The sequence below is a fragment of the Eleutherodactylus coqui genome, chromosome 3, assembly GCF_035609145.1.
Source record: "Eleutherodactylus coqui strain aEleCoq1 chromosome 3, aEleCoq1.hap1, whole genome shotgun sequence".
Classification (NCBI taxonomy): domain Eukaryota; kingdom Metazoa; phylum Chordata; class Amphibia; order Anura; family Eleutherodactylidae; genus Eleutherodactylus; species Eleutherodactylus coqui.
This window is the reverse complement of record NC_089839.1, coordinates 306,247,099-306,274,639: the sequence shown is the minus strand read 5'-3', so window position 1 is coordinate 306,274,639 and position 27,541 is coordinate 306,247,099. Positions and strand designations below refer to the sequence as shown.

Sequence of the window (27,541 nt, the reverse complement as noted above, 5' to 3'; positions counted from 1 at the left end):
ATGCAGTGCTCCCTGGGAAAAAGGTATACAAATGAGAGAGAGAAAAAAAAAGCCTCCACAGCGCCACCTATCTATAGGCTTCTAAAAGACAAAAAGGATCTTGTTAAAAGAAAAGAAAATATATTAAGAAGAGGTATTAGGGGCAAAAAAGTTACAATACCAATCAAGGGAGTAATAGAGGATTTAAATGGGAATTGTCATCTTTCGGGAATCCTATTGCAATGCGTTCTACTGTACATGGCTGCACAATGCACCACCCATAAGATGTTTATTTCCCGTTCTCCAGATATTAATTTCTCTGTCCTCTTGTTTGCAGCTTGTTGCCAGAGGAACTGACCACCTGCATTATCGAGTGGAGGAGGCTGATGCTTGTGTGTTTCTACGCCCCATTCTTTCACCCAATTGTGGTAGCCGGCATCTCAGGAGAGCAAGCCCACTACCTACTTGGTCAACGCTGGGTTCGGATGTGGTTTTCCATAGAAGGGCTTCTGGGCAGCATGAATGTGGACTTGTTCAAGCTAGGTGGGATACCCCTTTAAGACAGCAATCCTATCAAAAATGACGTCACCACACAAATACGAGAGGAGCAGCCATAGAACTCGCTCTTGATGTACGATCTCGGTGCAAGGAACAATGTACAACAACATAAAAGTTCCAATGAGGCGGTTAAAAAAAGAAAAAAAAAAAAAAGTAGCGTTAAAGCCCCAGATTGTGTCTTTATTTCTCTGATTGATGGACGTGCTCCATGTTTGGCTTTTCCGCGAAGCTATCCTGCCATAAAGATGTGCGCTGACAACTTATATAGCACTTGTAAGTGTCTATTTTTATATTGTCTAAATAGAAGCGAGCCTGACAGAATCAATACGAGTTAAGATGCTCTCGTAATCTGGCTTTAACGCTATATCATCACCTTTAATCAAAAGGTGCGGGCCCGGCTGGTGACATATTGACATGCACATGTGGAAGGAGCCGCCTGCCATTTCCCTCGCCTCTAATAATTAAGTATTCCCCCCTAGACATTTCAATAACGACTTATTTCATTGTTTTTCCCCGGCAGAAACGTGACCCGCCGTTTTCTGACTGCCCTGAACCAAACCGGCTCGATTACCTTTTCTATACAGAGAGTCACGTACAAACGGCGTGGGGAAGGCGATCGGACAGCGGCGCATTAGGCCAGGTGGGTTCTTGCCATAACACGGTCACTTATTTAAAACAACATTTCTAGTGCCTAAATAATGAAGCTTAAAGTATCCAAATAAATCAGCAAGAAACATCGGCCGGCGTCACACAACAACCTCTTATTAGTAAGTGGATGGTTCATATTCTCATTTGTACCTAATCAAAATCCAGTACTCTCAGAGCAAAAAATCAATAGCTTTTATTTAGACACGTAGGAGAATGCATTGCTTTACCCACAATGCTGTGCGCTAATGTGGCAAGATGTCGGCTCGGAGCCATAGTGCAAGAAAATGTTTTGGTTCAATACAAAAACATAATTCAAAGAAAGCAGAACACGGTAATTATGGTAAACGCAAAAAGGGCAGATCCCAGAATGCAAGAATGCAAACTATGCTTCGGATCACGAATATACAAGTTGGAGATTGTGAAAGCTTTAAAGCCATTTAATGTTGTCATCTAGAACTGCAGTACATTGTTTCTCACATACCGGTCACATCTAGAGCTGCAGCCAACATTCTTCTAGAGTCCAGGCTGCATGACCAGATGTGGTCCTAACACTGCCGGTGGCATGGCCTCTGTGGTCCCGATGTGGCTCTTACACCGGGGCATTGCATAGAACTCCATTCACGTCCAAATCTGCATTCAAAAATGTAGCTGGCTGCATGACCAATGGTGCCTAACTTTTTGAAAACTTCTCACTTTTTCATGTTTTCTTTCAAAAGAATCTCAGGAAGAGAACACAAGAGGAAGGAAAGCCACGGGGGGGGGGGGGGGGGGGGGCGCTATCTGTTGTTGTACAGGAAGAGTCATTATAGGTAATGAAGATTACATAAATGGCTGTTGCACTCAGCTGTATTATAAATGAGCACACGGGTTTGTAGAATTGCCTTCAATATATGAGAAAGGCAGGACCAAAACCTAAGAGAACCGGAAGAGTCCTTCCCAATATTCTAAGCAGAGTTCAAGATCTGAACGGAGAAAGTAAAAATGGCTACCACAGGCTACTTTTTGTCAAGATATTCGCAGTAGCAGATTAATTCATTAAATTCTAAAAACAAAGTAGAGCTACACGTTTCAACTCTGGAATGGAGTCTTCCTCAGGCACCAGGAAGACAGACGATGCCTGATGAAGACTCCCCTCCAGAGTTGAAACATGTAGTTCTGGTTTTAGTAACTTAATAAATTCATCTTTTATTGCAAATATCTTGACAAAATTTGTGTCTGTTTTTTTTTTTTTTTGAAATAGCGCCAATTTTACTGTCTACGTTAGGATGTTTTCTTTTAGAGAAACAGTACCACCCTTACCCCTTCACATAAAGGGAAAGTGTTAGCAGAATAGATCTATGGTATAATTTAATTTTCATATTGGACATATTTAAGAATTTTTGGTGATTTTTTTTTACATTTTTTTACTTAAATCTAGATTTAAATATATCCTAAAATCCTGCAGTACGCACACTGACCCCCCAGGCCTCATAATAGTCTGACACTTTCTATTCTGTAGAGAAAACTTCTCAGCAGTCATCTCATTCTCAGCACAGGCAGGATTACAGTTAAAGGGGACACCGGTATATAGATAAAATGGAATCTACCACTTACATTAAGTGATTTTACAGCTCACCTCCTCCCCCTCCCTGCACAGATCACAGAGTATGCCTACAACCCTCTCCCATAGCAGTCAATAGGTTAGATATGGTCTATTGTGTGAATGGCCCATGAGCTCTGCTGTAAAGAAGCTCTCTAAGGCTGGGTTCCCACGAGATGGAAATCCCGCGAAAATCTTGCGGCTTGGCAGCACCGAAAAGCCGCAAAATTTCAGAAGGAGAGCCACATCTTCAAAACCCGTGGCATTTTACTGCGGGTTTTGGAGCAAAAAAAGAATCGGCATGCCACGGCTGTCTATTCCGCACTGCATTGCCGGTTCCGACCAGCTTTGCCTCGACGGATTGGTGGCCCCGTGAGGACGAGATTTTTGCAAAATCTCACCCACATGGCTGACTAATCCCGGGATTAGGAGCTGCCGGCGAATTTGCCGCACAGAAATTCTGCACAAAATTTCCGTGGCAAATCCATTCCGTGTGAACTGCAGCTTAAACAACATGGCCCATAGTCATAGACAAACAAAAGAATACCTACAACCATAAAATATGAACATAAAAAAAAAGAAAAAAATTCCCTATCATTTATATTTAGTTTAAAAAAATGATAGGCGATCCAGTCCCTTTAAATGGAGCTTAAACGCAATATCGCATTACACAAAATTGGTGCCGTTTCTTGGATGGAGGGATGATTTACAACCTTTTTGAAAACTTTCTTTTTCTATTATGTGAAAAAATAATGTGATTTTCCACCATTATATCGGTATCCATGAGAGCCGGCAGATAAGAGGGACTATTTTACATTCAGAAGAGCGAGGCATTCCAAGGATTGATTGGTTGAGAAACATATAAATTCACTAATTTAGGTAATTACCAAATGACTGCTTTAATCTACAAGTCTTCTTCAGATGGGGCTCAGGGTGGACCGTGTGAATCAGTAATATATACGGTAGGTAACGGCACCAGTGGTTAATACAGAGTCTATGATCTTCTGATCTAACAAGCAATTGGCATATAAGTGGAAGAAAATCACGGGATAATCAAGACGAAAAAGACGGAAGATTACACTACAAAAACACTTTTCATTATTTTGTAAGTCTGGGATTTTTGAGTTCCGTAGGGGCTTCATATAAGGTTATAAAACCCTATTAGAAAATAATAAATTATAGGAACTTCTATTTTACTCACTTAGATAAAGAGGTGTGAAATACTTGACTATTTCAGAGTACGTACACATGGGCGATTTAAAAAAAAAAAAAAAAAAAAAAACATTCCAAAAAATTCTCGGGCGCAACTCGCATCAGTCAGCACTCGGACATCCCGTCCATGTGCTGAATACAACACAATGTCGTGCTAAATCAGAGAAGAACTGAACGTGGTACAATTTTTGTTTTTAGGACGTGCTGCAATTTTTGTTTTTCTCAGACAATCAGAGTGAAAAAAAGCCCATATGCATACACCCAGTGAGTGCCATTTCCATCCGAAAATATGACAGAAAACACGTCCCCCATGTACCCTAAGGGTAGTCATTGGGTGTGCTGAGGTTTAGGGACATATCCAAAAATAAAAAAAATTGCCGAACCATTCGAAAAAACCCTTAACGTTTCAGCACAGAAGCAAACAACACATTTGTAGAAAGAAACAAAAAAAGATCTGCATGATTAACACTTTTTACAGGGATCTGAGCACGAGTGCCACATTGAACCGGGCAGTGAACGCAAAAAAGAAAAAAAAGAAAGAAAAGAATTACACAATTGCATAAACCCCTACGTCTGTAATTCCCAGGATATGAAAAACACTAGAAAGTTCTAAGTAAGCACAAAAGTACAAAAAAGGGGGTTCACACAGGATGGGCACTTATGCATAAAGGAAAAAAAAACACACAAAAGAACAAAAACTGATCTAGCTGATAAAACCAACAAATCTTGCTCACTCCGTTGAGCCGAACACAGAAGCAAAATGTAAAAAAAAAAATTAAATTAAAATGTACGAAAATAGGGACATTCCTACGGTGCCCGAACCGATAACCGCACTTCTGAAAAACCACCAGCTGCTAGGAAGATAGATCAGATTACTTGGCAATCACTTGGTTACAAGGAACGACTTCATTTGTGCAGCACAAAAAAAAAAAATCATTATGCATGGTATTCCTTCCTAACCTCTGGATTCAAGCATATCAGCTACTTATGTTAATGATATTTTATCCGAGGGGGCTTGAGAACAAACTATTTTTAGCACAAAAACCCATTAGAGAGTGCGAGAAAAAAAATTCACACGTTCCTGTCCTATTTGGTGGTTAAAATAATTTCATACATTCAAAATGAATTGCATTCCAGAGTGAGAAATGGATACATGATACTTAAGGTATTGCTGGTTTCATAATCTATTTTGTGCAGTATAACATGTTCATACTTTCACACAAGTCTAAAGCATGTTTACTTAAGGAGACCTCATTTATACATAGTCAGGGCAGACGTGTTGTGGACCTGGGACTCGGGCAGGCGTGTTGTGGACCTGGGACTCGGGCAGGCGTGTTGTGGACCTGGGACTCGGGCAGGCGTGTTGTGGACCTGGGACTCGGGCAGGCGTGTTGTGGACCTGGGACTCGGGCAGGCGTGTTGTGGACCTGGGACTCGGGCACGCGTGTTGTGGACCTGGGACTCGGGCACGCGTGTTGTGGACCTGGGACTCGGGCACGCGTGTTGTGGACCTGGGACTCGGGCACGCGTGTTGTGGACCTGGGACTCGGGCACGCGTGTTGTGGACCTGGGACTCGGGCACGCGTGTTGTGGACCTGGGACTCGGGCACGCGTGTTGTGGACCTGGGACTCGGGCACGCGTGTTGTGGACCTGGGACTCGGGCACGCGTGTTGTGGACCTGGGACTCGGGCACGCGTGTTGTGGACCTGGGACTCGGGCACACGTGTTGTGGACCTGGGACTCGGGCACACGTGTTGTGGACCTGGGACTCGGGCACACGTGTTGTGGACCTGGGACTCGGGCACACGTGTTGTGGACCTGGGACTCGGGCACACGTGTTGTGGACCTGGGACTCGGGCACACGTGTTGTGGACCTGGGACTCGGGCACACGTGTTGTGGACCTGGGACTCGGGCACACGTGTTGTGGACCTGGGACTCGGGCACACGTGTTGTGGACCTGGGACTCGGGCACACGTGTTGTGGACCTGGGACTCGGGCACACGTGTTGTGGACCTGGGACTCGGGCACACGTGTTGTGGACCTGGGACTCGGGCACACGTGTTGTGGACCTGGGACTCGGGCACACGTGTTGTGGACCTGGGACTCGGGCACACGTGTTGTGGACCTGGGACTCGGGCACACGTTGCGGAACATCAGTTGACCCAGTAGAATGATTCGGGCTTGAAGAGATTTATCTGGAGAAAACATGTAGATTTCACCTAGATCAAGAATTAAACCCTGGGCCTCGATAGCCCTTCAATTAAGGCCCTATTCAGACCATATTATTCACTCCGTTCGGGGGTCCAGTCTGGGTGTCCATTTAAAAATCTCAAAAAACACAGTTGAAGGACAGGACCTGGATAGAACATATTTTGACCATTATTAAAAATTGCTGATACAGAGAACACTGGTCTCCATTTCGGCAGGTTTAGATTCATTTCTGGCATTTTGTGCAAGTAAAAAATTGCACAATCCACCACAAAATGCTGGAAGTGAACAAAAACCTGCCAAAAAGGAAATCTATTGGTCTACATTTCAACATTTAGGCTGAGGACCAAAACAACTGCGGTGAGGGAACAAGGTTTCAGCTTCAACAGTTTTCAATAATGGCCAAGATGGGCTCTGTCTAAGACCGCCTGTCCACGGCCGCAAAGGAATATTGCTAGCGATATTCCACCCCAGGGGAGGAGCACTAAAAGGTCTCCTCGATGAGCCTATATTAATGATAGGCTCACACGAGTGGAAAATCACTATGACTTTCCGCTCGTGTGCAGTAGGCTGCACTTTCCATAGTTATCCTATGGGAAGCGTGTCATGCGAGCTCCACATGCGATTTATCGCCACGGATCTCGCAATGTCACCTTGCCTGTGGACAGACAGCCTAAGTCCCGTCTAGTGGAGCTGCTTTCAGGATTTTAAGGGAACGTCCTGATCCCTGGGCAGAGCCAATAAAAAGGTCTGAATGGAGGCTTAGACAGCTATCAGCTATCCCTCTGTATATCCCCCACCTCCCCGTATACTTGCAAGCTGAGCTCGAATGAGTGTGCATGTGTTCTTACTGGTGAGAGGGGAATAAGTTGCTGTAAAAACACCTCTGGCAGCAATTTATCTCTCATGAAAACAAAGGATGGGGCATTTTGAAATCCAACAAGACTCCCCATACACATCAGATGGTCAACTAGTCTTGCCAAAATTGTCATGTTTCAGCCAACATTCATTTAATGTTTATATCCACCTTTAGTGCCAACCAATATACTACCCTGCCAAATGTCTTGGGACACGATGATACGGTAAAAGATGACCATTATATGATAGCTTGGAGGAAATAAAAACAAAAGCCTCAGGTGTCATGGTGGCCATATGTTGGTAAATTTCTCATCAACTGAGGCCGACTTCTCTTATTTGCTGCCAAGACAAAGGTCTAATACGTTCGAAAAAAAATTCAGTAAATGGAAAAAATTGTCTGTGCAATATCCAGAATTTTTTAATTCTAATACCAAACTTCTTGAAAAACCTCTTGTGGTTTCTGAGGATCATGCCATACTGTGTCTGTAAGGTCAGTGAAGGGGATTTGAGAATTGTAAGGAAGAAATCTCCCATTGTACGTGTAGTTCAGATTAGTCTTTATGCAATCCAGATCTTTCAAAGAATAGAATGTATGAGAGGCTTCATGCAAAGGTCAGCATGGAAGGAAACTAGGATTATGTGAATATGGGCAAGAGTTGTCCATCCGCTCTTCATCTTCCTACCTCTTAAAGCGACCCTCTGATTTTGGGGCGCATCTTGGTTATTCTCTGCTGTCCATTTGATCTGCCAGTTCTGGTCTCCGTTTTCGGCCATCCAAAATGATCACTACAATTTTCTATAGCCAACTGTGTACTGCTCTCTGATTGGCCAGCGCCAATCATGTGAGCAGCACTGGCAAACTAGGGAGCAAGTATAGTGCATTAGTAGCCTAATACTACCAATGCACTATGGAGATTAAGTAGTCTAAAGATTGGGTCAGCCATTTTGAACAGCCTAAAATGGGACCTGAAACCAGTAAATTGGATGAACAGAAGAGAAGAACTACTGTAGGTAATCTAACGCCTGTGCCCTCTGGTCCCAGAACAGAATAATGTCCCAAAACTGGACAGTCACTTGCTTTAAAGAACATGGAAATTGAATGAAGCCAAAAGTGCTGATAACCATCGGGCCAAAAAATGGTGACATCTCTATAACAAACATTAAAAGAATTACAAAACTGTAACATCAACCTTTCCATGAAGCTAAACAAACCTAAAGCCAAACTACAGTAATTAGGAGGAATCTGTGACATCACCAAAACTGTCAAAACATGAAGTAAGTGAATGTCTTTAGGACACTAGCTCATCAGTTCTCGGGGGCAATTAAGTGATATCATGGAGGAAGCCATTTCCAGATCTGATCCAGCATTCACAAGTGTGAAGCCCATTAATTCACCAAGGACTAGTGACATCACCAAAGCATGACACACGTGTAGGTAATGGGCGCATATTAAACGAAAGCTTTGTCTAAAGCCTGCACGAACTTGTTTTATAGCAATTCAGGAATTTCGTGTTATAGCAAAGGGTTAGACGCCAAGAATAGAAAAAAGAAAACATTTAAGATATTGGAAGATGCAGAAGGATCTAAAGGCTCTGCCAAACTAAACAGTGACAGTAAAGCTTAAAAGTGAACAATTATACGACTCATTTCCAGCTCTCCTTCTGGACATGTTCTAGTGAAGGTGCAGGGTGGAAACAGCGGGGAACTCTTGAAAGAAAAACTTTGGAATCACAGAAAACTAACATTAACGCATTACTTATTCTGTCTTATGAAAACCGCCCTGACAAGAGAGTCGTGCAGGGGAACATCGGTGTATTAAAAGACAAGAGACCCCTGGGGCTGCAGACTCTGCTAGACACGGTTTAAACCAAAAAAATAGATTTCTGTTGTCTATCAATAGAAAATATTTTGCTTTCAAGGAAAAATAGCTTCAATACCGCAAGATGACAGCATCGGAAGAGGACACATTTCTTTCTTCTTCTTTTTGCTACATCTTCTGCTTTTATACAGCATATATGACATTGTGTGACATGATAGACTCGAGTATTCACGAAATATAAAAAATATTAGGTCCCCATGTATTACACACTAGTGTCTTCTGACGTGGCAAGAAGGGCAATTGGGTACACTCTTGGCAAAATATTAAAATGTCCTCCCAACATACATCCAAATCTCTTCTCGTATAGATATTTCTTAAAGTAGATTATTACTTTAAACTTCATATTTTACATAACGAAGAAGTTAGCACCACCTACAATGTAGGGGTGGAATCACCACACAACCACCAAAAATATATACCTAACCAACCCAAAAAAGAGGTGTGGAAGGAAAGGCAGAAGAGTTCACTAAACAAAAAAAGATTGCTTTATTAAATATCACATATGCCAGGTACATGAAAAAGTACAGGGCCGGATTAAGGGTCCTAAAGGGAGACCCTACATGACAGGGTGGCCAGGCAGCAAGAATACATGAAAGGATTAAATCAGAGTTAGGAGAGAAAGAGGGTAGTGTGGGATGGAAAAGGGGCAATACGTGGATTGGTGGTGATAGGGATATGGTAATTAGTTGGTAGCAGGTTATATAAGAGAAGGTTTTTGAGTGGAAGCACAATTTTAGGGAGAAGAAAGTCAGAAGATATAGCTTCGTCGGGCAGCATTAGGCCGCCAGAGCTTCGTCGGGCAGCATTAGGCCGCCAGAGCTTCGCCGGGCAGCATTAGCCCGATAGATCTTCGTCGGGTAGCATTAGCCCGATAGATCTTCGTCGGGAAGCATTAGCCCGCTAGAGCTTCGTCGGGTAGCATTAGCCCGCTAGAGCTTCGTCGGGTAGCATTAGCCCGCTAGAGCTTCGTCGGGTAGCATTAGCCCGCTAGAGCTTCGTCGGGTAGCATTAGCCCGCTAGAGCTTCGTCGGGTAGCATTAGCCCGCTAGAGCTTCGTCGGGTAGCATTAGCCCGCTAGAGCTTCGTCGGGAAGCATTAGCCCGCTAGAGCTTCGTCGGGAAGCATTAGCCCGCTAGAGCTTCGTCGGGAAGCATTAGCCCGCTAGAGCTTCGTCGGGAAGCATTAGCCCGCTAGAGCTTCGTCGGGAAGCATCAGCCCGCTAGAGCTTCGTCGGGAAGCATCAGCCCGATAGAGCTTCGTCGGGAAGCATCAGCCCGATAGAGCTTCGTCGGGAAGCATCAGCCCGATAGAGCTTCGTCGGGAAGCATCAGCCCGATAGAGCTTCGTCGGGAAGCATCAGCCCGATAGAGCTTCGTCGGGAAGCATCAGCCCGCTAGAGCTTCGTCGGGAAGCATCAGCCCGCTAGAGCTTCGTCGGGTAGCATCAGCCCGCTAGAGCTTCGTCGGGAAGCATCAGCCCGCTAGAGCTTCGTCGGGAAGCATCAGCCCGCTAGAGCTTCGTCGGGAAGCATTAGCCCGCTAGAGCTTCGTCGGGAAGCATTAGCCCGCTAGAGCTTCGTCGGGAAGCATTAGCCCGCTAGAGCTTCGTCGGGAAGCATTAGCCCGCTAGAGCTTCGTCGGGAAGCATTAGCCCGCTAGAGCTTCGTCGGGAAGCATTAGCCCGCTAGAGCTTCGTCGGGAAGCATTAGCCCGCTACAGCTTCGTCGGGAAGCATTAGCCCGCTAGAGCTTCGTCGGGAAGCATTAGCCCGCTAGAGCTTCGTCGGGAAGCATTAGCCCGCTAGAGCTTCGTCGGGTAGCATTAGCCCGATAGATCTTCAGCAGGAAGCATTAGCCCGATAGAGCTTCATCGGGAAGCATTAGCCCGCTAGAGCTTCGTCGGGAAGCATTAGCCCGCTAGAGCTTCGTCGGGAAGCATTAGCCCGCTAGAGCTTCGTCGGGAAGCATTAGCCCGCTAGAGCTTCGTCGGGAAGCATTAGCCCGCTAGAGCTTCGTCGAGAAGCATTAGCCCGCTAGAGCTTCGTCGGGAAGCATTAGCCCGCTAGAGCTTCGTCGGGAAGCATTAGCCCGCTAGAGCTTCGTCGGGTAGCATTAGCCCGATAGATCTTCAGCAGGAAGCATTAGCCCGATAGAGCTTCATCGGGTAGCATTAGCCTGATGAAGAGGCCTAGGAAGCCTCAGAAGCTTGCAAATATCATTTTATTAGTATATTACTTTTGTCTTTTTCATTCCAGAGTATTTATTATCACTAATCCTCATATCAAGGAAAAGTTTGTATTACTAGATCACAGGGTCTATGCAAGTGACCATGAAAAGGTTTTACGGTAATTTCCTCAATGTAGGTACACTTTCTTTACTGATGAAAGTACACACAAAAAATACTACTGTCTGACTATGGGGTTGGCAAACATGCCAAGAGAAGTGGGCGAGAATAGATGAGGAAGTATTATATATGCATGCATGACTGGTAACAAAAAATACGGGTCTATAAGCAACAAAATAAATATAAACAATTGCAAAATAAAGAAAGAAAAAAAAGGTTCTAGGCTGAAAAGGAAACTTGAAAAAACTTATTCTTGACCAGAGTTTTTAGATGCACTGAAATTACAGAAATTCAGGTTTTCCATTTAAAGCAAGTTTTAGGAAGATCTGCTCAACCTTCGAATTTGCAACTGTCTCAAGAAATTTGATTTCCGCTCAGCACAGTTTAGAGTTGTGCCAAGCAAAAGCAACCAAGGTGATGAGACACCCACCGAAATATACGAGGTGCACCGTAGACAGCACCAATGTTTTTCCTTTTTGTAGAGTGGATAGAAGTTGGGCCATCTTACTTCTGCGTGGATACAAGTTCACCCTTCAGCGTCAATAAAACAATATTTTATGTATTCAATAAAAAAAAAATTGCACCTATCTCCTGATTTTAATAAAGGGCGCCCTTTTACGGACGCGGAGGAATCGAGTGTCTAACTCTAGGCCTTATCTGACAAGAGTTTCAATTGTCTGACATTCCATTTTAACCTAATCGCTAGAACAAAACTACTTTATGTAAAATGATCTTTCAGTTGCCTTAGTTACAAATCCCTGCAGTCTGGTGTAATCGAAATCTACTCACGTAAGTTAGGAATAATTAGGACCCCAAATTAAACCAAACATAAAGTTAATTCAAATAGTTATCTGCTGTCATATAAAAACGGCGGAAGAACTTTCACTGGTGCTTAACACTTCGGAATGCCTTATGTACACACAGGGCACAAATAGAAAGGAGATAGTGGGGAGCGGTGGCTGGTGAGAGGTAAGACAGCTTAACACAGGGCCATTATTAAGGAATTCTTGCTGGAAGCAACAAATTCGGGTGATACCCATCCTGTGAGCACACAGCGGCCGACAGGGCCCCGAGGGAGAAATCCTTCACCTATCGGGAGTCACTAGGTTTAGCAAAACTAAAAACCAAGTGACCGTGTAAACAGGAGCTACTCAATGTGTAAAGCACAGGAGTGATCGTTAGGTGGTACCCCGTAGGACTGCAATCAGGAGCTTGTGTGCCCAACAATCCCCCCGTGTAAATGTACCTAGTTATAAGAACTCGTCGGTAAAAATGTGATACCGGTTAATACCATCATGCCTAAAGCTACCCATACACATTACAGCTGAATTAGCAGAATTAGCATGATCATGCCATGGGTATGTGGCTAACCTGACTTCCGAACTGCAGATCCTTTGCTCCAGAAGGAGTTGGGGCAGCCATACACATGAGATCTAGAATGGCCAACTGCAAATGTGTATTGATGGCCCTACGACTCTTTCCCAATGGAAGATATCAGAGAAAATCAGGACCAGGAAGTTGTCATATGCATGGGGTTGTTGGGCAACATAGTTGGACAACAGCCATCTAAAATAACGTATAGGAACCCATATGTTGCTATCCCAGAAAAAAAGCATGCATGAGGAGGCTGGACAGATAGCTGTGGAGAATCAGTTTAATGGGGCTATCTCATAAGGAAAAACCCTCTCCATATGAAGGAGGGGACTTTTGTTCCTTGTTCTTTCTTTTAGCAGTTTTAATAAATATTTTTTAATTATTGGACCCTGCGCCGTATTTGGACAAAATTCTCATATTGGTAATTCACTCATCTGGGAGGAAGCTGGCTACCTGTCCAGAGAGGGTTTTCCATGATAGCGGTAATTTTTAGGGGTTTACTTACATCTACTACGAATGTTATGCCTGTAGTATAACCGCGACAGGTGAGCCTATATCACTTAAATCATATTTCGGACACACTCACTCTACGTGGCGTTATTTTGTATCATTTTCTATGTGCGCCACCATACTGGAAACAAAGTACGGTGTACAATGGCTGAAGCTCAATCCCATTCACTTGAATGGGACTGAGCTGTTCTCAGGCCATGTGGCTGATGAGAAAAGGTCATGGCACTCACCGACAACCATGACTTCTTCAATCAGCTGACCAATCAATAATTCGGTCCTGGAATAAATAAGCAGCTAAGAAACAACAGTACATGATGGCATATAGGGGTCGTAACTAAAGGCTCAGGGGCCCTGATGCAAAAAGTGAGCTGGGGCCCCTCCTCTATTTGTATCTGTACCCGTACCCATACCTAAACCATGCTGCACAGAGGCGTAACTTGAAGCTTCTGGGCCCCAACGCAAAACCTGTAACAGGGCCCCCAACTATAATGCTTTACTCATAGTACTGGGCTCCCTATATGGAGAAGAGAGGCCTTATGGGCCCCCTAAGGCTCCTGGGCCCGGGTGCAACCGCATCCCCTGCACCCTCTATAGTTACGTCCCTGATGGCATATAAAGGGGTTCTGGACTATTTGACTGCAGACTAAAATATTTTGCTGTCAAAAACACTGAAACCCCATATAAAATAATACAGAGAAGCAGCAATAGTGGAGCCAGATAACAGCTGCTCAAAAAGGAGAAAAATGTATAGAAGGAATATAAAAGGGGTAACAATGTATTCTATTTACCAGTGGCAAGAAGGCCTTGGCTGTTTAGCATCAATCATGCATATTAAAGCATACATAAATTAAATTAAAATCTTGAATAGATTTTGCACAAAAGTTCCATTAAATGACTGCAGCTATAACGGATGATTACATTCTCCGGCCTTGGAATAGTTGGGTAAAAATATACAGAACAAAGCAGTCTAACAAATACTAAATGCAGATAAAACAGACCTTCCACATTTATTTATGATACATCAGACCCAAAAAATACATCTTACACTTTTTTTTTTTCTTAAAAGGTTAAAAAAGCTAATTAGTGAGCTGAAAGGTATGTTAAGGCTGGCAAGAGGATTAAGGAACCGAAACTATAAAGTGACATTTTAATCCTTGTCAACTACAACAATCAACTCTTTAGAGATTTGCCTGAGGATTTCTCACTAAGACCTGGAAATGAACACTCACTTCAATGGGTGAAGAGGGGGGGGAAAAGGGTGCCGAGATATTTGGCTATAGGCTGTGAGGTACCCCAAGGAGCAGTCTACCTGGAGCTACGCATGGTGAAGACTGTCAAAAAAGAAAAGGAGCAATAAACAAAAAATAATAATAATAATTGAATACAAAAGACCTCTGCTGAGAAAAATTGGGCAAAATAGTGAAAAATTAGAAAAAGAAAATAAATACACGAAATGTTAGGTAGGAAAACAGACCACCATCAGGTAACTGCTAGAGGGAAACTTGGTGAAGCGAGATTTCACTACATCATATCAATTAAAATTTGCACTTGTCGCTAAGGACTGGTGGCATCAAAGTTTTGATCTGAGATCAACAAGAGTTGGTCTAAGGCCAGGTAGAAAAACTTTGTGCCAACACTTCCTGTAATCTTGGTTCAAACCTTGGTTCAACTTGGTCCCTCAACTTTGGTACATCAAACTATTTGAACTTGGTTTAGCAGCTGAAATCCAAGACAGCGGACTCAGCTGATAGCCTGATAGGCTTTTCCTGTGTGGTGAAATTACGGTAGCGGAGAGGTTTTTACTTTTGCTATGAATGCTGGGAAAATCACTTGACTGCAGTCACCAATTACTATGCTGATACAGGTTTTCTAGGTTCAACTTAGATCGCACATCAAGTGAACTTGGTTTGGCAAATTTTAGATGAAAGAGTGTTGGTGCCACACTTTTACTTCAAACCAAGTTTAACAGTTGATCTCAGTTTAACTAAACCTGGCTTAACAACATATTTGGTGCACCCGGTCCTAAGTCATATGCATTATCAGCTGAACGTATAAAATGACTTGGGGGTTGACTATAGAAGTTGCACATAGTAAAGCTACAATTGCTTGGCAGAAGTCCTAGTCTAATTCTAGCTTCTTCTACTGCTTCCATAGGTTAGATTGTTTGCACCCCCCTGCTATTTTAACTGTCTCTCGACATCTGTTTAACTTGGACATACGTTATATGAGCTACAAACACCCCTTGAGGCACTTCTGGTGAAGTCGCCAGTAACCAACATAAAGGTGTCATATACATAAAAATGAAGTCTGGTGACAACCAGATACGGGCGTAAATTACACCAGAAGTGTAGAGCAGGTTGGAACCGCCATGTGTTTCTTTGTAGGTACATGGTAGTGCTGAGAAGTGCCTAAAGTATGAAGAGACATGGACTTAGACATATATTAGGCAAATTGTGCACTAGACAAAAATTATATGGAAGACCAATGTTTAAAACGTCGGTCTTAATTAATCTTTCCCAAAGATGGCATGTCTTATTGTGGTGCGCTTCTCAGCCAGAATTGCCAAATTAAGCCAATGGGTGAATTACCCGGAAAAAAAAAAAAAAAAATCGGAATGCATTCATATATCATGGGGATGCACGCTCTCTCCCCCCCCCCCCCCCCCCCACACACCCCACACCCATTGACTTCCATAGACGTTTTATAGGGCACCAATTGGGCCACCTTCCTTTTCTGGATGCGAGTGAGAAGCGGGTGACACGCATGAGTTAAAAATGCAAAAACTGATGTAAAACGGTTAATTCTACCAGGTTTGACCGAAATTGAACTCATGCATGTGAATATCGCCTAAATTAGGGAAGACAATATTTTTTGAGATGTCCACGTCAAAGGAGACAACTAATAGAGAACCATTAACAAGTGTTGTTCTCCTTTTCCGACAAAGAGTTAATCCTGTGACCAAGTCACTTCCCAGACATTGTGTGAGAACAGACTGAGAGATGCGCGGCTCGCTTTAACACTGGCAGAGAAAGTTCAAGAGACAAAAAAGGGAAAAAAATGGTTTTAGCAGACAAAGCATTTTAAATGTGTGTCATTTTGCCTTAAGGTAGCTTTACCCTTGCATGTACCAACTCGAATTGTTCTCATTTCTAAAAGCAAACCGGTGACAAGTTCCCGATGTTTAGCGCATTTCATTTTAGCAGAATATATGCCATAAATCACGGGAGTTTTATAAACGGATGATTATGCACTTTAATCCTTCGTACAATAGGAAAAAGGAACATTCCGGTAGCCAGAAACAAAAGGAGGGACCGTAATGTGTAATTTCATTGGTCGTCTGTTTCACTTACATCTTCGCTCGACATTGAGGGCAGCCAGCAGTAAAGGGCTTAGAAATGGAGAAACGTCAACTCAATATTGATGAGGAGAGACAGTTTGCAAAAGACGCCATGGTAGAAGGACAATATTTTAAAGAGCCCCCACATCAAGCCATTACTGCATTTAGTATTTAACTTTTTTCATGTTGCCATGACTTTTTTTCCCCCTGAAAATAAGACAGTGTCTTATATTAATTTTTGTTCAAAAAGGTTTAACTTTTTTTTTACATGTATAGCTGCCTGGACACTATTTAAATTGACTTTTTTTAATTAACTGTTAGCAGGGCTTAATTTTGGAGTAGGGCTTATATTTCAAGCATCCTCAAAAAGCCTAAAAAAAATTATTTTGCATCCTCACAAATTCTGGAAAAACATTCTATGGCTTATTTTCAGGGTATGTCTTATTTTCAGGGAAACAGGGTACTAAAAATACACACATATGCAAAAAGGAAGAAAAAAAAGAAGGAAAAAAAATCAGCTCCGTCTGAATTTTCTAAATCTCAAAATAAATATTTGCCATCAGGATGGACCTGAGAATTTTCCTTTAATAGATATATATCATTTTTTTCAAAAAGCAGCTTTGAAAAAAAAAAAAAAAGGTTAAAATCTGCCACGCATCAAGGTTTTTTTGACCCATTCATCTGCACATAAAAACTGTTTTGTAAATACCATTTAACACTACAAAGAGAAATGGCTTCCAAGAAACCTTCACACGAAAACCTTCTCCATTATTTAATATAATTCACTCTTGAAGTTCACATCTGAGGTACAAAAGCAGATGTGATACAGAAAGAAAAAAAACAAACAAAAAATGTAGGCTAATGCACCAACCCGAGCCGTTGTGTACACAGCTGTATATTACATGCAGGTAGATATCAGGACAACTGAATCAAACGCTGATATGTGATAACTAGATGTAATAATGTATCGTCACAAAAGCGGAAAAATAAATACAAATACCAGAATTTTTTTTTTTTTCCTATAAAAACACAACAATAATGTTATACAAGCTGTATTGAGGCTGGAAGTTAAAATGTAGGTTATCCCTAGCCTGAGCGGAACATCATCTGATACATGTAGAAAGAAGTACATAATGTGGGAAAAATGAAAAATAAAACTAATACTAGATGTAAAAAAAAAATTATAATAATCAATAAATATAAAAAAATAAAAAAATAAATAATCAGCACACTCAATCTTTTCCCTGCGCTAAATAAGAGACATATAGCCGATTTCTTGAGTGTGTTGGTGCCGGTCAGCTTGACTGGAAATACCCATTAAAAAAAAAGAAATAAATAAATTTGAAAATCCACATTTATATATTTACTTGCAACTATATTATTTAAGAAATAAACGTATATTATATATTTTTTATAAAGAAGCTACCAGTATTTTTTATTTATTTTTTTTCTAAGATGCAGGGACAGATGTGCTTTGAGAGGGGGGATTTAAAAAATGACGAGGAGGAAAATAAAAATGGAAAGTTTGAGTAAAATGGAGTAAAATGAAAGCTGAGCCATAAAAATGCTCCCAACGTTTGGCAAACATATAGACGATGTATTCTTTCAAGAGACATAACGAAATGTGGCAAAATCACGGGCTGAACCGCTCACGTATAGAAGACAAGGGCATATAAAACTAAATGCTCCATTTAATAGGTTTCCTTTTCTGATAAAAGTTGTAGCAGATGTGCAATGTGAGAGCAATTCTATAATTGGGAGCTTGTCTCTTGACTATTTAGATTTGGTCAGAATGTGGTATCTTAATTCAGCCTCCATTTCCTACTTCATTTTACTATACTACCCCTGGGAACTCGAACAACCACCCCCCCTTCCCAACCACCCCCCCCCCCCTTCCCAACCACCACCCCCCCCCCCACCAGCCAAACTTCTCCCTATTCGAATATTACCATTCTGATCTTTGGGTCTCACTTTATTAGCTTGTAAAAATTAGCTTTACTGTCTCTCTGTGTATTTTCCTTTGAGTCGCCTGAAAGCACTAGTTCTTTCTCCTTGCAGTTTGCAGCCAAGAGATTACTTAAGTAATAAGAAATAAGAGGGAGGGAATTTCCTGAAAGTTAATGACTGTTGAGCACTCAGGAGAAAAAGGCCAAAAAGACCCTCTAACTAGACGAGACCGGAGCAAGATCTGTTATGTGACAAACAAGAAGCCCCCGCAGCAACGGTCATTATTACCGGCTCCTGCAGAAGGACTATTCAAAAAAGTCAAGTCAAGCAGCTTTAATATTTTCCTTCTAAGAAAACAGGAAAAATAGAAGAGATGGAATTATAGTGGAATTAGTTCTTGGCAAGGACAGATTTTTTTTTTTTTTTATTCGCCACTGCTGGTAACAAAGTCTACATTCTATGCGATGGTTTTTCTCGCCCACAGCAAGAGACACACTAACCACTGGAACTAACGCGGTGACGGCCCTTTAAGCAACAGAAACTGGCTGATGTTTATCAAGCAACCAACTGCGTGATCTGTCGGAGAAAATCCTTCCATGTGCCACTCAAATCATTTGGCAAGGCAATAGATGTACCCGGCTGAAATGAAATTAACCTCTTCTGCTTTCGAAGAGGACACGACGAATTCGACAAAGAATCCAGTATCTGTCTGGCAAGGAGGAAGGGGAAATTTCAATATGGAATAAGGAGTAATTTGCCTACACCTGCGATCCCTCAAAATTATACAGAAACATACAAGATTAACAGCGGGGAATTAATTTCATTTTCTGAAACAGCTGCAAGATCTTGTAAAAAGGAAAAGTACACAGCATTTCCATGGCTGCCTTTTAAAAAGGGGGATGGCTCCAGCAGTCATCCAAGTTCACGTCTCTAACATAACATTTATTTCCACTTTTTCCCTTTTTCATTCATATTAGGTGCTACTAATTTTTACGGTGTTGCCCTTGGCCCATTTTCCATTCCACGAGCGAGGAGTAAGAAATGTGTAGGGACTCTCGCGTGAATTGGGTGGCTCTAAGCCATGTTAATATTCATATACGAAGCTTGTGCTATTCCCCACTCTATTTCCAAAAAAAATCTTCGCGTTACCTAGATGTTTAATACGGTCTCAAAGAACTTGTGTCTCGGCCCGATTTACAGCATTGGAATAACAAGGAGAACTTTTTAGGTTCTACTTAAATGTTGAACAAATAACTGGAGCCTGAGCTGGTGCGCTTTAAAATGTCATTCCAAGAAGGTCCTCTGCACAAATACCAAATGGTTTTTTTTTTAACCTCATAGGGGACAATGAGGGACGCAATGTAGACCATTCAGAAAAGAATTTAGCAATTTTTGGATTTGCTTAATATGTAGAATTGAATAAGTAGTTTTTATGTAAATCTTTTTGGAAAGGGAAATGTGAGATTACTTTTAATGTTATTTAGAAAATGTGTGTATTTTAAATCTCTCAATCTCTGGGGTATTAATACTCCATGACCCAAGCCGTGTGAATTAGAAAAAAAAAACATCCTCCGAAATTTAGAAGGAAAACTTAACGTGAAGCTTATCTCATTGAGCTTTGATAAATGCAATGCATTGTACCAAATTAAAGGGGTTGTACCACTTCTACCCTGTTTCCAAGAAAATAAGACATACCCTGAAAATAAGACATAGCATGATTTTCTAGAATTTTTGAGGATGCAAAATGATTTTTCAGGCTTTTTGAGGATGCCTGAAATATAAGCCCTACTCCAAAATTAAGCCCTGCTAACAGTTAATTTAAAAAAGTCGATTTAAACAGTGTCCAGGCAGCTATACATGTAAAAAAGTTAAACGTTTTTGAACAAAAATTAATATAAGACACTGTCTTATTTTCGGGGAAACACGGTAGATGTTTAGCCGCAGAAAGCAGACAGCTACGTACATTGCGCAGTGGGCTGGATTGGTACTTAAGACCTAAAACACTTTTACTCTGGGCGATTATTACCTGAATGGTCGCTGGAAACAGTGAATTCAGGCGATAATCGTCTCATCTACTTGCGATCATCAACAGGGCACTTTGCGAGATATCGGTCACCTGTCTGAGTCTCTTGGCATAGTGCATGACTAAAAACCAAAGTGGTCTCCAATTGGTTAATAAAAGCTTATCGCTCCATCCAGGGTTCTGCTTTAATGCAATTCTAAGCAGTTCAGACAGAACCATAAGAGGAAAATGCAGAGAAGCACACAACTGCAGTGTGAACCCAACAGGACCTTCCGGCTACGTATAGGATGACTGTAATATCCTGAATATGACAACAGTCCACAGTTATGTGCCCCCCATAATCTCTATTCACACCTGAAAAACACTGACATGAGGATTCATGCATACAAGGTATTATGTATCGGTAGGATCTTCAGGATGCCTGAGCTGTAATATGTCAAGCATAGAGATATCCGGGCCTTACTGTACCTCCATTCACCTTTGATATCATACAGAGGTTTCTTTTATTAAAGTTCATATGACTCCAACAGAAAAATAATTTGTGCCACATTCCATTGGAACGGACATGGCTTCTAGGAGGATTCCCCCCCCCCCCATAACATGGTGCAGAAGGCATTATACATCTATACAAGATGTGCCTCCATAGAGGTCCGGTGTGCATGAGGGCTAGAGAATTGTAAATATTAATGGCAGCTCTTTTCTACTATTAAACCTGGAGAGTAAAACCTGTGAGACGAAAACCCAAATATTGCCTTAAAAAATAATCCTATAAAAGGAGTGGTTTTCTAAAATAAAAAAAAAAATTAAAAAAATCTTATTTGTATAGCGCCAACTTATTCCGCAGTGCTTTCAAGTAATTTATTAATTTCTCCCCCCCCCCCATAAAGCTGGGTACTCATTTTACCGACCTCGGAGTCGACCTTGAGCTGGCTACCTGAATCATGCCGGGATTGAACTCGCAACCTTCAGGTTAGTATGCATAATATATTATGGAACTGAGTAATGTGTCATTAAAAGTCTAGTCTAGACAAAAGGGTAGTCTTCTCAAAAATGTGTTCTTTTGGGGGAGGTTACACTGCAATATTTTAGGTTGGATGCACCTTAAAAACGTCCTATCCACATTAGGCAAATACACATGTGAAATCAAGCATCTTCAGCCACGTCGAGTTGCCATAGTCAATAACAAAGGGCGCTATTTACTAACAGAACCCGTAAAGCAGTAACCTATAATTAGCTTTGATCTATCGAGCACAAGTGAATTCGACAATAGAAGTCAATGTCTGTTATTTATGGGTTATCGAGCATGGCTAGTAATTAACCTCCACTGCCGATACACTGATTAAAATAAGCCCCCTAACAAAAACACTGCTAGAATAAATAACCGGCCTCGCGGCTCCTAGGACGTTTAGGAGATTTAACCCGGTCTTCATTTTCTCTTCTTTTCAAAGAGCTTTTGTGTTCCTGAATGAGAAATGGACTTTTTGCGTAAATTATCAAAGTCGTGTCGACACACCATTTATTTATTGAAGGTTAATTGGTTCTCAGATACCCTCGACGGTCAAGGTGCCTGAACTACACTTCAGTCTGTGGCGATGCCGGGAAGCTTTTCAGAAATAAACAATTTTTTAATTTATTTTTTTATTTTAATGGGGAGAAATGCAGCGATCCGCCACCCGTCTATCCGTAAGAAAACCTTCGCTCACATCTAATGCCCTTGAAAATGTGTTTATTTTGAATGTGTTCTTTTATTAAAGTGGTTTCGTTTCTGAACCATTTATATTCTCTCACCTCCAAATTGTGAAATAGGAGAAACAAGCCCACACCGATGGGGTCACTTATGGATGTGACAGGCACAAAGACGAGATAAAAGGACGCCGTTATTGTAGGTCTTTAACCTAAACAAGCCCTCGAAAACGCCAAGGATGGGTTTAGCCTGAAACATGAAGAGAACCAACCTTCAACGGTACGAACCAAAGGTTTGGCTATAGGAAGGTTGTGCTCAAAAACACTCCTGTTTTTTTGGCAATAACTGCACTGAAAGCCTTGTTGCCAAGCTTAACGAGCGCCATTAAACATTTTGAAGGGTGGTGAAGACACAATAACGGGTTTATAAAAAATACTTCCCAGTAAGTTCCTGAACAATACCAAGCGCCATATTTCCTGACAATACAAATATATAGGAATCAGAATAGCGCCCCCTACGTGCATATAATCGAGGTGGTAAGATATAGTGGACTTACCCTGGCACTCGGTGAAGTCACATGGGTGACTCCCACCGGTACCTCCAAGTCCAAAAAGGCCTTTAAGAGTGGACGATCTTTGATCCCAATCCTTAATGGAGAGCTGCTCAGGTCTTTGTGCCCCTCCAAGCCGGGGGACCCAATGGTGAAGTTTCCAAAGGTAAAGAAGAAAAATGATCCAAGCGCTTCCCGGGATAAAAAGTGGATTTACTCAATGGATACTAAGTTCTAAAATTTATTGCCTAAATTTTATATAAATTTTAGAACTTAGTATCCATTGAGTGGATCCACTTTTTATCCCGGGAAGCGTTTGGATCGTTTTTCTTCTTTACCTTTGATATTTCCTGACAAGTATATCCTGCCTTTGGGAATATGGGGTCTTCTGTACCTCCCTTATATATATTATATATAATAGTCATACATTTTTATTATGCAAAGTGGATTTTAGTATTTAAAGGGGTCCAATTGTAAACTACTGACGGCCTATTCTTAGCATAGGTCATAGATAGTAGACCAGCGAGGGTCTGGAACCTAGGATCCCTGCTAACTAGCTGCTTGCCAGGGGGTAGGCAACTCTACTAAGCAGATTTCTGCAGGAAGTGGATAATTCCATTTCCACTATAGTAGAAATTAATAAATTTTTTAAAAGGGGGCTGCGCTCATAAGCGTTGTAAACCGATGAGTGGAGCTGACTGTAAATAGGGTCATGTTGGATTTTTTTTAAAGCCTTTTTTTTTATATAAAAGGCTTTCAATCCACAGACATAAAAACCATTGATAAAGGCAAAGTTATAGGCTACTGTGCATTTTGGCGCTTTTAAGCTCCTTTTTTAAGCATGAACTTTACAGAAACCAAGTGCACATTAATATATATACAATCAAAGGACTCACTAAAACAAGGGTCGTCCCGGAAAGCAACTTCATTCCGAATTTCGGTGCGGACGTCAGTTACATGGGATTATCAGGGAGGGGGAAGAGTCCCCAAAAAGTTATGTATATTTTTATATAGGAAATTCCCACTATACTGCTTCTGCTGCTGAACGTGCGGGCGTAGGGGTTTTTCCTCCAATAATGTACCTGCCCGTATAAACAGGCTGCACTAGTGAACAAGCAAACTCTGACATTCGCTCATTCAAACAATAATTGTTTGGTATAAAAGGACCCTAACTGAGATCATAACCAGTTTAAGAAAAAAAAAAGCAACATTAGGTTGATAACTATTCTTTTTTCACCAATAGGCTTAAAATATAAGATCTCTAGGGGCCTTTTCCTAAATTTCCAGCTAATGACCTCATTTTTCATGGATTGTCACCAATAAAAAGAGGATAGTTAGTAATGAGTGAAACATCTGTCCATTCTCTGTTCCCATGATCGTCATCAGTCTTAAAAGGGGTTATCCAGCTTTTAAAAAGAAATGAATAGGACAAGCCCGCAGTCCCCAAAACGGCGAGTATACATAGTACGGCATTCCGAGTATGAAAAGGTCCATGCTCATTACAACCCCTTCAAAAATGATCAGCAGGGATTCCAAGCAATGGGCCTCCACGGATCAGAAATTGAAGAGCTATGCTGAGGACAGGCCACCAATTTTGAAGGAGCTCTACGAGATTTAAAAAAAAAAAAAAAGCCTACATTTTATTTTTTCATGGACCGCAACGCTCTTGTATATGGGACATACATGCCTTATATTGCAGCTCACTTCCTTTCACGTAAATGGAGCAGAGCTACAAAACCAGATGCAGCCCATGGACAAGAGTGACCCTCTTCTGGAAGGTCTGTGTGGGGGACGGGGACAACGCCGGTAGAGGATAAAATCATTTAGTAGGAAAAGCCCTTTAAAGAGTAGAGGGGGGATGTGATGACCGTGCATGGGATGACTAACCGGAAGGGCAGAACATCCCTGTCCTTAGGATCAACACTGTCTCATATACCTCCAGTCCAGAGAACCTCTAGAAACATCTACATACATGTGCGGGATTGATATAAGCGTCTTTTAGTAAACTGGACTTTGGTAGGATTTGTGCTATGGGTTTTGTATCCTTTAGTGGAGCAGATATTTTAACCACATGACAATTCAAATAAAACAACTCAAAAAACACCAAGGAACCATAAGGAAAAATGGCTACAAGTCGTGTTGTGCATTGACTGGTTTTACGGGCTCAATAATCCTTATTCTTCACAGCTAGCATGTAGAGTTGGCAATTCACTGGGTGCATCGATGCAGAACATTTGCATTAACAAAGTCTATTTTATGCCAGAGCATAAATGGTGCAAACAGGAGAAGGAAGAGTGGAGATATTTCAAAGACACAAAATAACACCTCATTTACCTTGTTAGGAAATCTCAATGCGTTAACTGGGGCTGATGTGAAACGAACAAAGGGAGGCATTCTCCATGAAGTGACACATTGTGCAAAGAGAGGGCAGGTCTGTGCTTCATATCACTTCCAGAAGTGAAAGGGAACGCAAGCGGTGAAATGAACACGGACTATTGAGAAGCTAAAAATACAGCTAGGGATGTAATTGTGATCCTCAGATCTTATAAACACATAACACCATTAATCAGTTCAATCAAAAGAGCCCTTCACAAATGGAAGACAAAATAGGTATTTCCATATGTAGTCTCTCACTCACAAACTCATCGGATTTCACTGCCGCCACATGAAGGTCAACATCATTAACGCTACACATCAAAACCAAAAAGTCTTGATTGACCGTGTAAAATCTCAGGGCATGATCAAATGGTGTATATATTCTCGCTCTATATGTTAATGAGTTGATAACACTGAACCCAAGTATCACAAACACGGGGATTCCCCTCGAATAGTTACTAGTATTTTCAATCACCGATATTCGTCTTGACGTGTTGGAAGGTTTCTAAGCCCAGATGTCACCCAGCAGCTCATAGCTGAAGCTAGCCCATTTTATATAGAATTGTATCATAATATATAGCCCGTCCCTAACTGCAATTAGTTTGATAATTACTAGGGCTTTCACTATCATCACTGATAAAATGTTAAAGAAGAATGGAAACTTTGCCGGACAAACCCAAGAACTGGTTCATCTTGTTAACCATAAATGGTTAAAAGCTTGGTATTACGACTTGTGTTTTGAAGAGAACCGGTCATGCCTTCGGGTCGGCAGGGCCAGCTACAGAGCTTTTCACTGGCGGGCCCGCTGACTCTACTGTAGCTTTGATTTTCTCTCTACTCTCCCCGTTCAGAGTCCTTCTAGAATTGGCTCTCAACACTTGGAATCTGTCGAGTGGACAGGCTCCACCACTCAGTGTCAAAGGATGATGTCAGATTTGCAGAGGGGATTGCCCGCTTGAAAGATTCAAAGCATTGGGAGCCAAATCTAACGGGACATGGTATAGGGAGGAGTAGAAAGAAAAGAGCTGCGCTAGAGTCATCAGGGCCATAGCTGCTAAGCTATGCTGCCATCCGTGTTGACCTGAGGTCATGACAGGTCCTCTAGGTGCCAAAAGTACAAGTCTTGGAAATTATATACTTGGTATATATGTGGATATAAATAATGAAATCTAGCAGGATTTTTGCATTTATTTCCTAGAGAACCTTCACAGATTTACAGAGCGTTTCTACAGAAACCTGAACCTAAGGTGAAAATTCCACATCAATGACCAAGGCAACTAGGCTGATATTAATGGAGGAGTCAATGTGAAGGGGCAAATATGTTGTTTGCATGAGTAGCTGCACATCACAGATCACCTAAATCACGGACCGATTAACGGGCCTGATGTTATTTAGAAACAAAAAGGCTTACCTTCTGTACACTGCAAGATGGCGATAAGAAGGAATAACCAATGGGTCTGCATTATGCTGCCAGGAGCCCCCATTATTGATCCCTTGTAATGATTTCTTTGTATTCCTTAATGAATCCAGTTAATCAAGGCCAACTTCATTGAGGAGAGGGATAGACATCACTTCTCTTCATGTCTAAAAAGAAATGAATAGTTGTCAGTAATGCGATGGTAGGAATACGAGAAATGCTGCAGAAATTACTTTTACTCTGATCTATCCAACAGAAGAAAGCTCTCAAGATGCATTTCTGAACCGCGATACAACCTATGGAGATAATGAAAAAACAGAACAAAAAACACATCATCACTCAGTACTCGGTGATGGTAACCATGTTTTGAGCTAATGTAGTCCATGTATGTAAGCGCTATGAGTTAGTGACATTCCAAGCATCTGGTTCATCACACATTTCCACATTCGAGAGAGAAGGCTCAACAACTCCAGCCAATGAACACAATCCGATACAAACCAGGAGAGAGTATGTTGGAGATCCAAAGAAGAGTAAAAGGGCCTTCTACACAGCTTGAGGCTTGGGCACGAAATGTTCCTAAGAATGTTCTTTCCCCCCACCCCCTTCAATCATCGAGCTGTGTGAAGGTACTGCCGATTACCCAACAAGCAGGCAAACGCTCATTTGTTGGGGGATCCCATATTTTATGCAGCACTAAAATGTATTGTTTTCGGCAGCACATCTCCCCAGGTGAGTGAGGATGTGCTGTTGACAATAATGAAGCTCTCTTGGATGAACAATCACTTGTTTCCTAATAGAAAGTGAAGGTCTGGTCGATGAGTGCTATGCCATTAACCCTTCCCAATCCACTGTCTGACGTGTAAAGACATTCAGATTGAAGGCTGTACAGCTCTGATGTCGGAAGACATCCGGCAGGGTATTCTTACTGTAGATTACTGGCTGCTCTTTTGTCGGAGGCCTCTCCAGCATGTCATATACCGCAGTGCTGGTTCTAGCCAGCAGATGGCACCGTTGTATAATGGCAGAAAGAGAAAGCCCCCTAGGAAACCCTGAATCCA

The 27,541-nt window shown here is 41.8% G+C and overlaps 1 protein-coding gene across 12 annotated transcripts in view; it reads right to left on the bottom strand.

Annotated features, from left to right (window-relative positions):
- ADGRL2 (adhesion G protein-coupled receptor L2) overlaps positions 1-27,541 on the bottom strand; it is a 217,052-nt gene that overhangs the window by 159,706 nt on the left and 29,805 nt on the right. For all 12 annotated transcript variants that reach the window (XM_066597835.1, XM_066597839.1, XM_066597837.1 and 9 more), the window contains exon 2: positions 26,478-26,650. In XM_066597835.1, coding sequence (XP_066453932.1) covers positions 26,478-26,550 — 73 coding nt within the window. In that variant the 5' untranslated portion in view covers positions 26,551-26,650. The remainder of the gene's footprint in view (positions 1-26,477; positions 26,651-27,541) is intronic.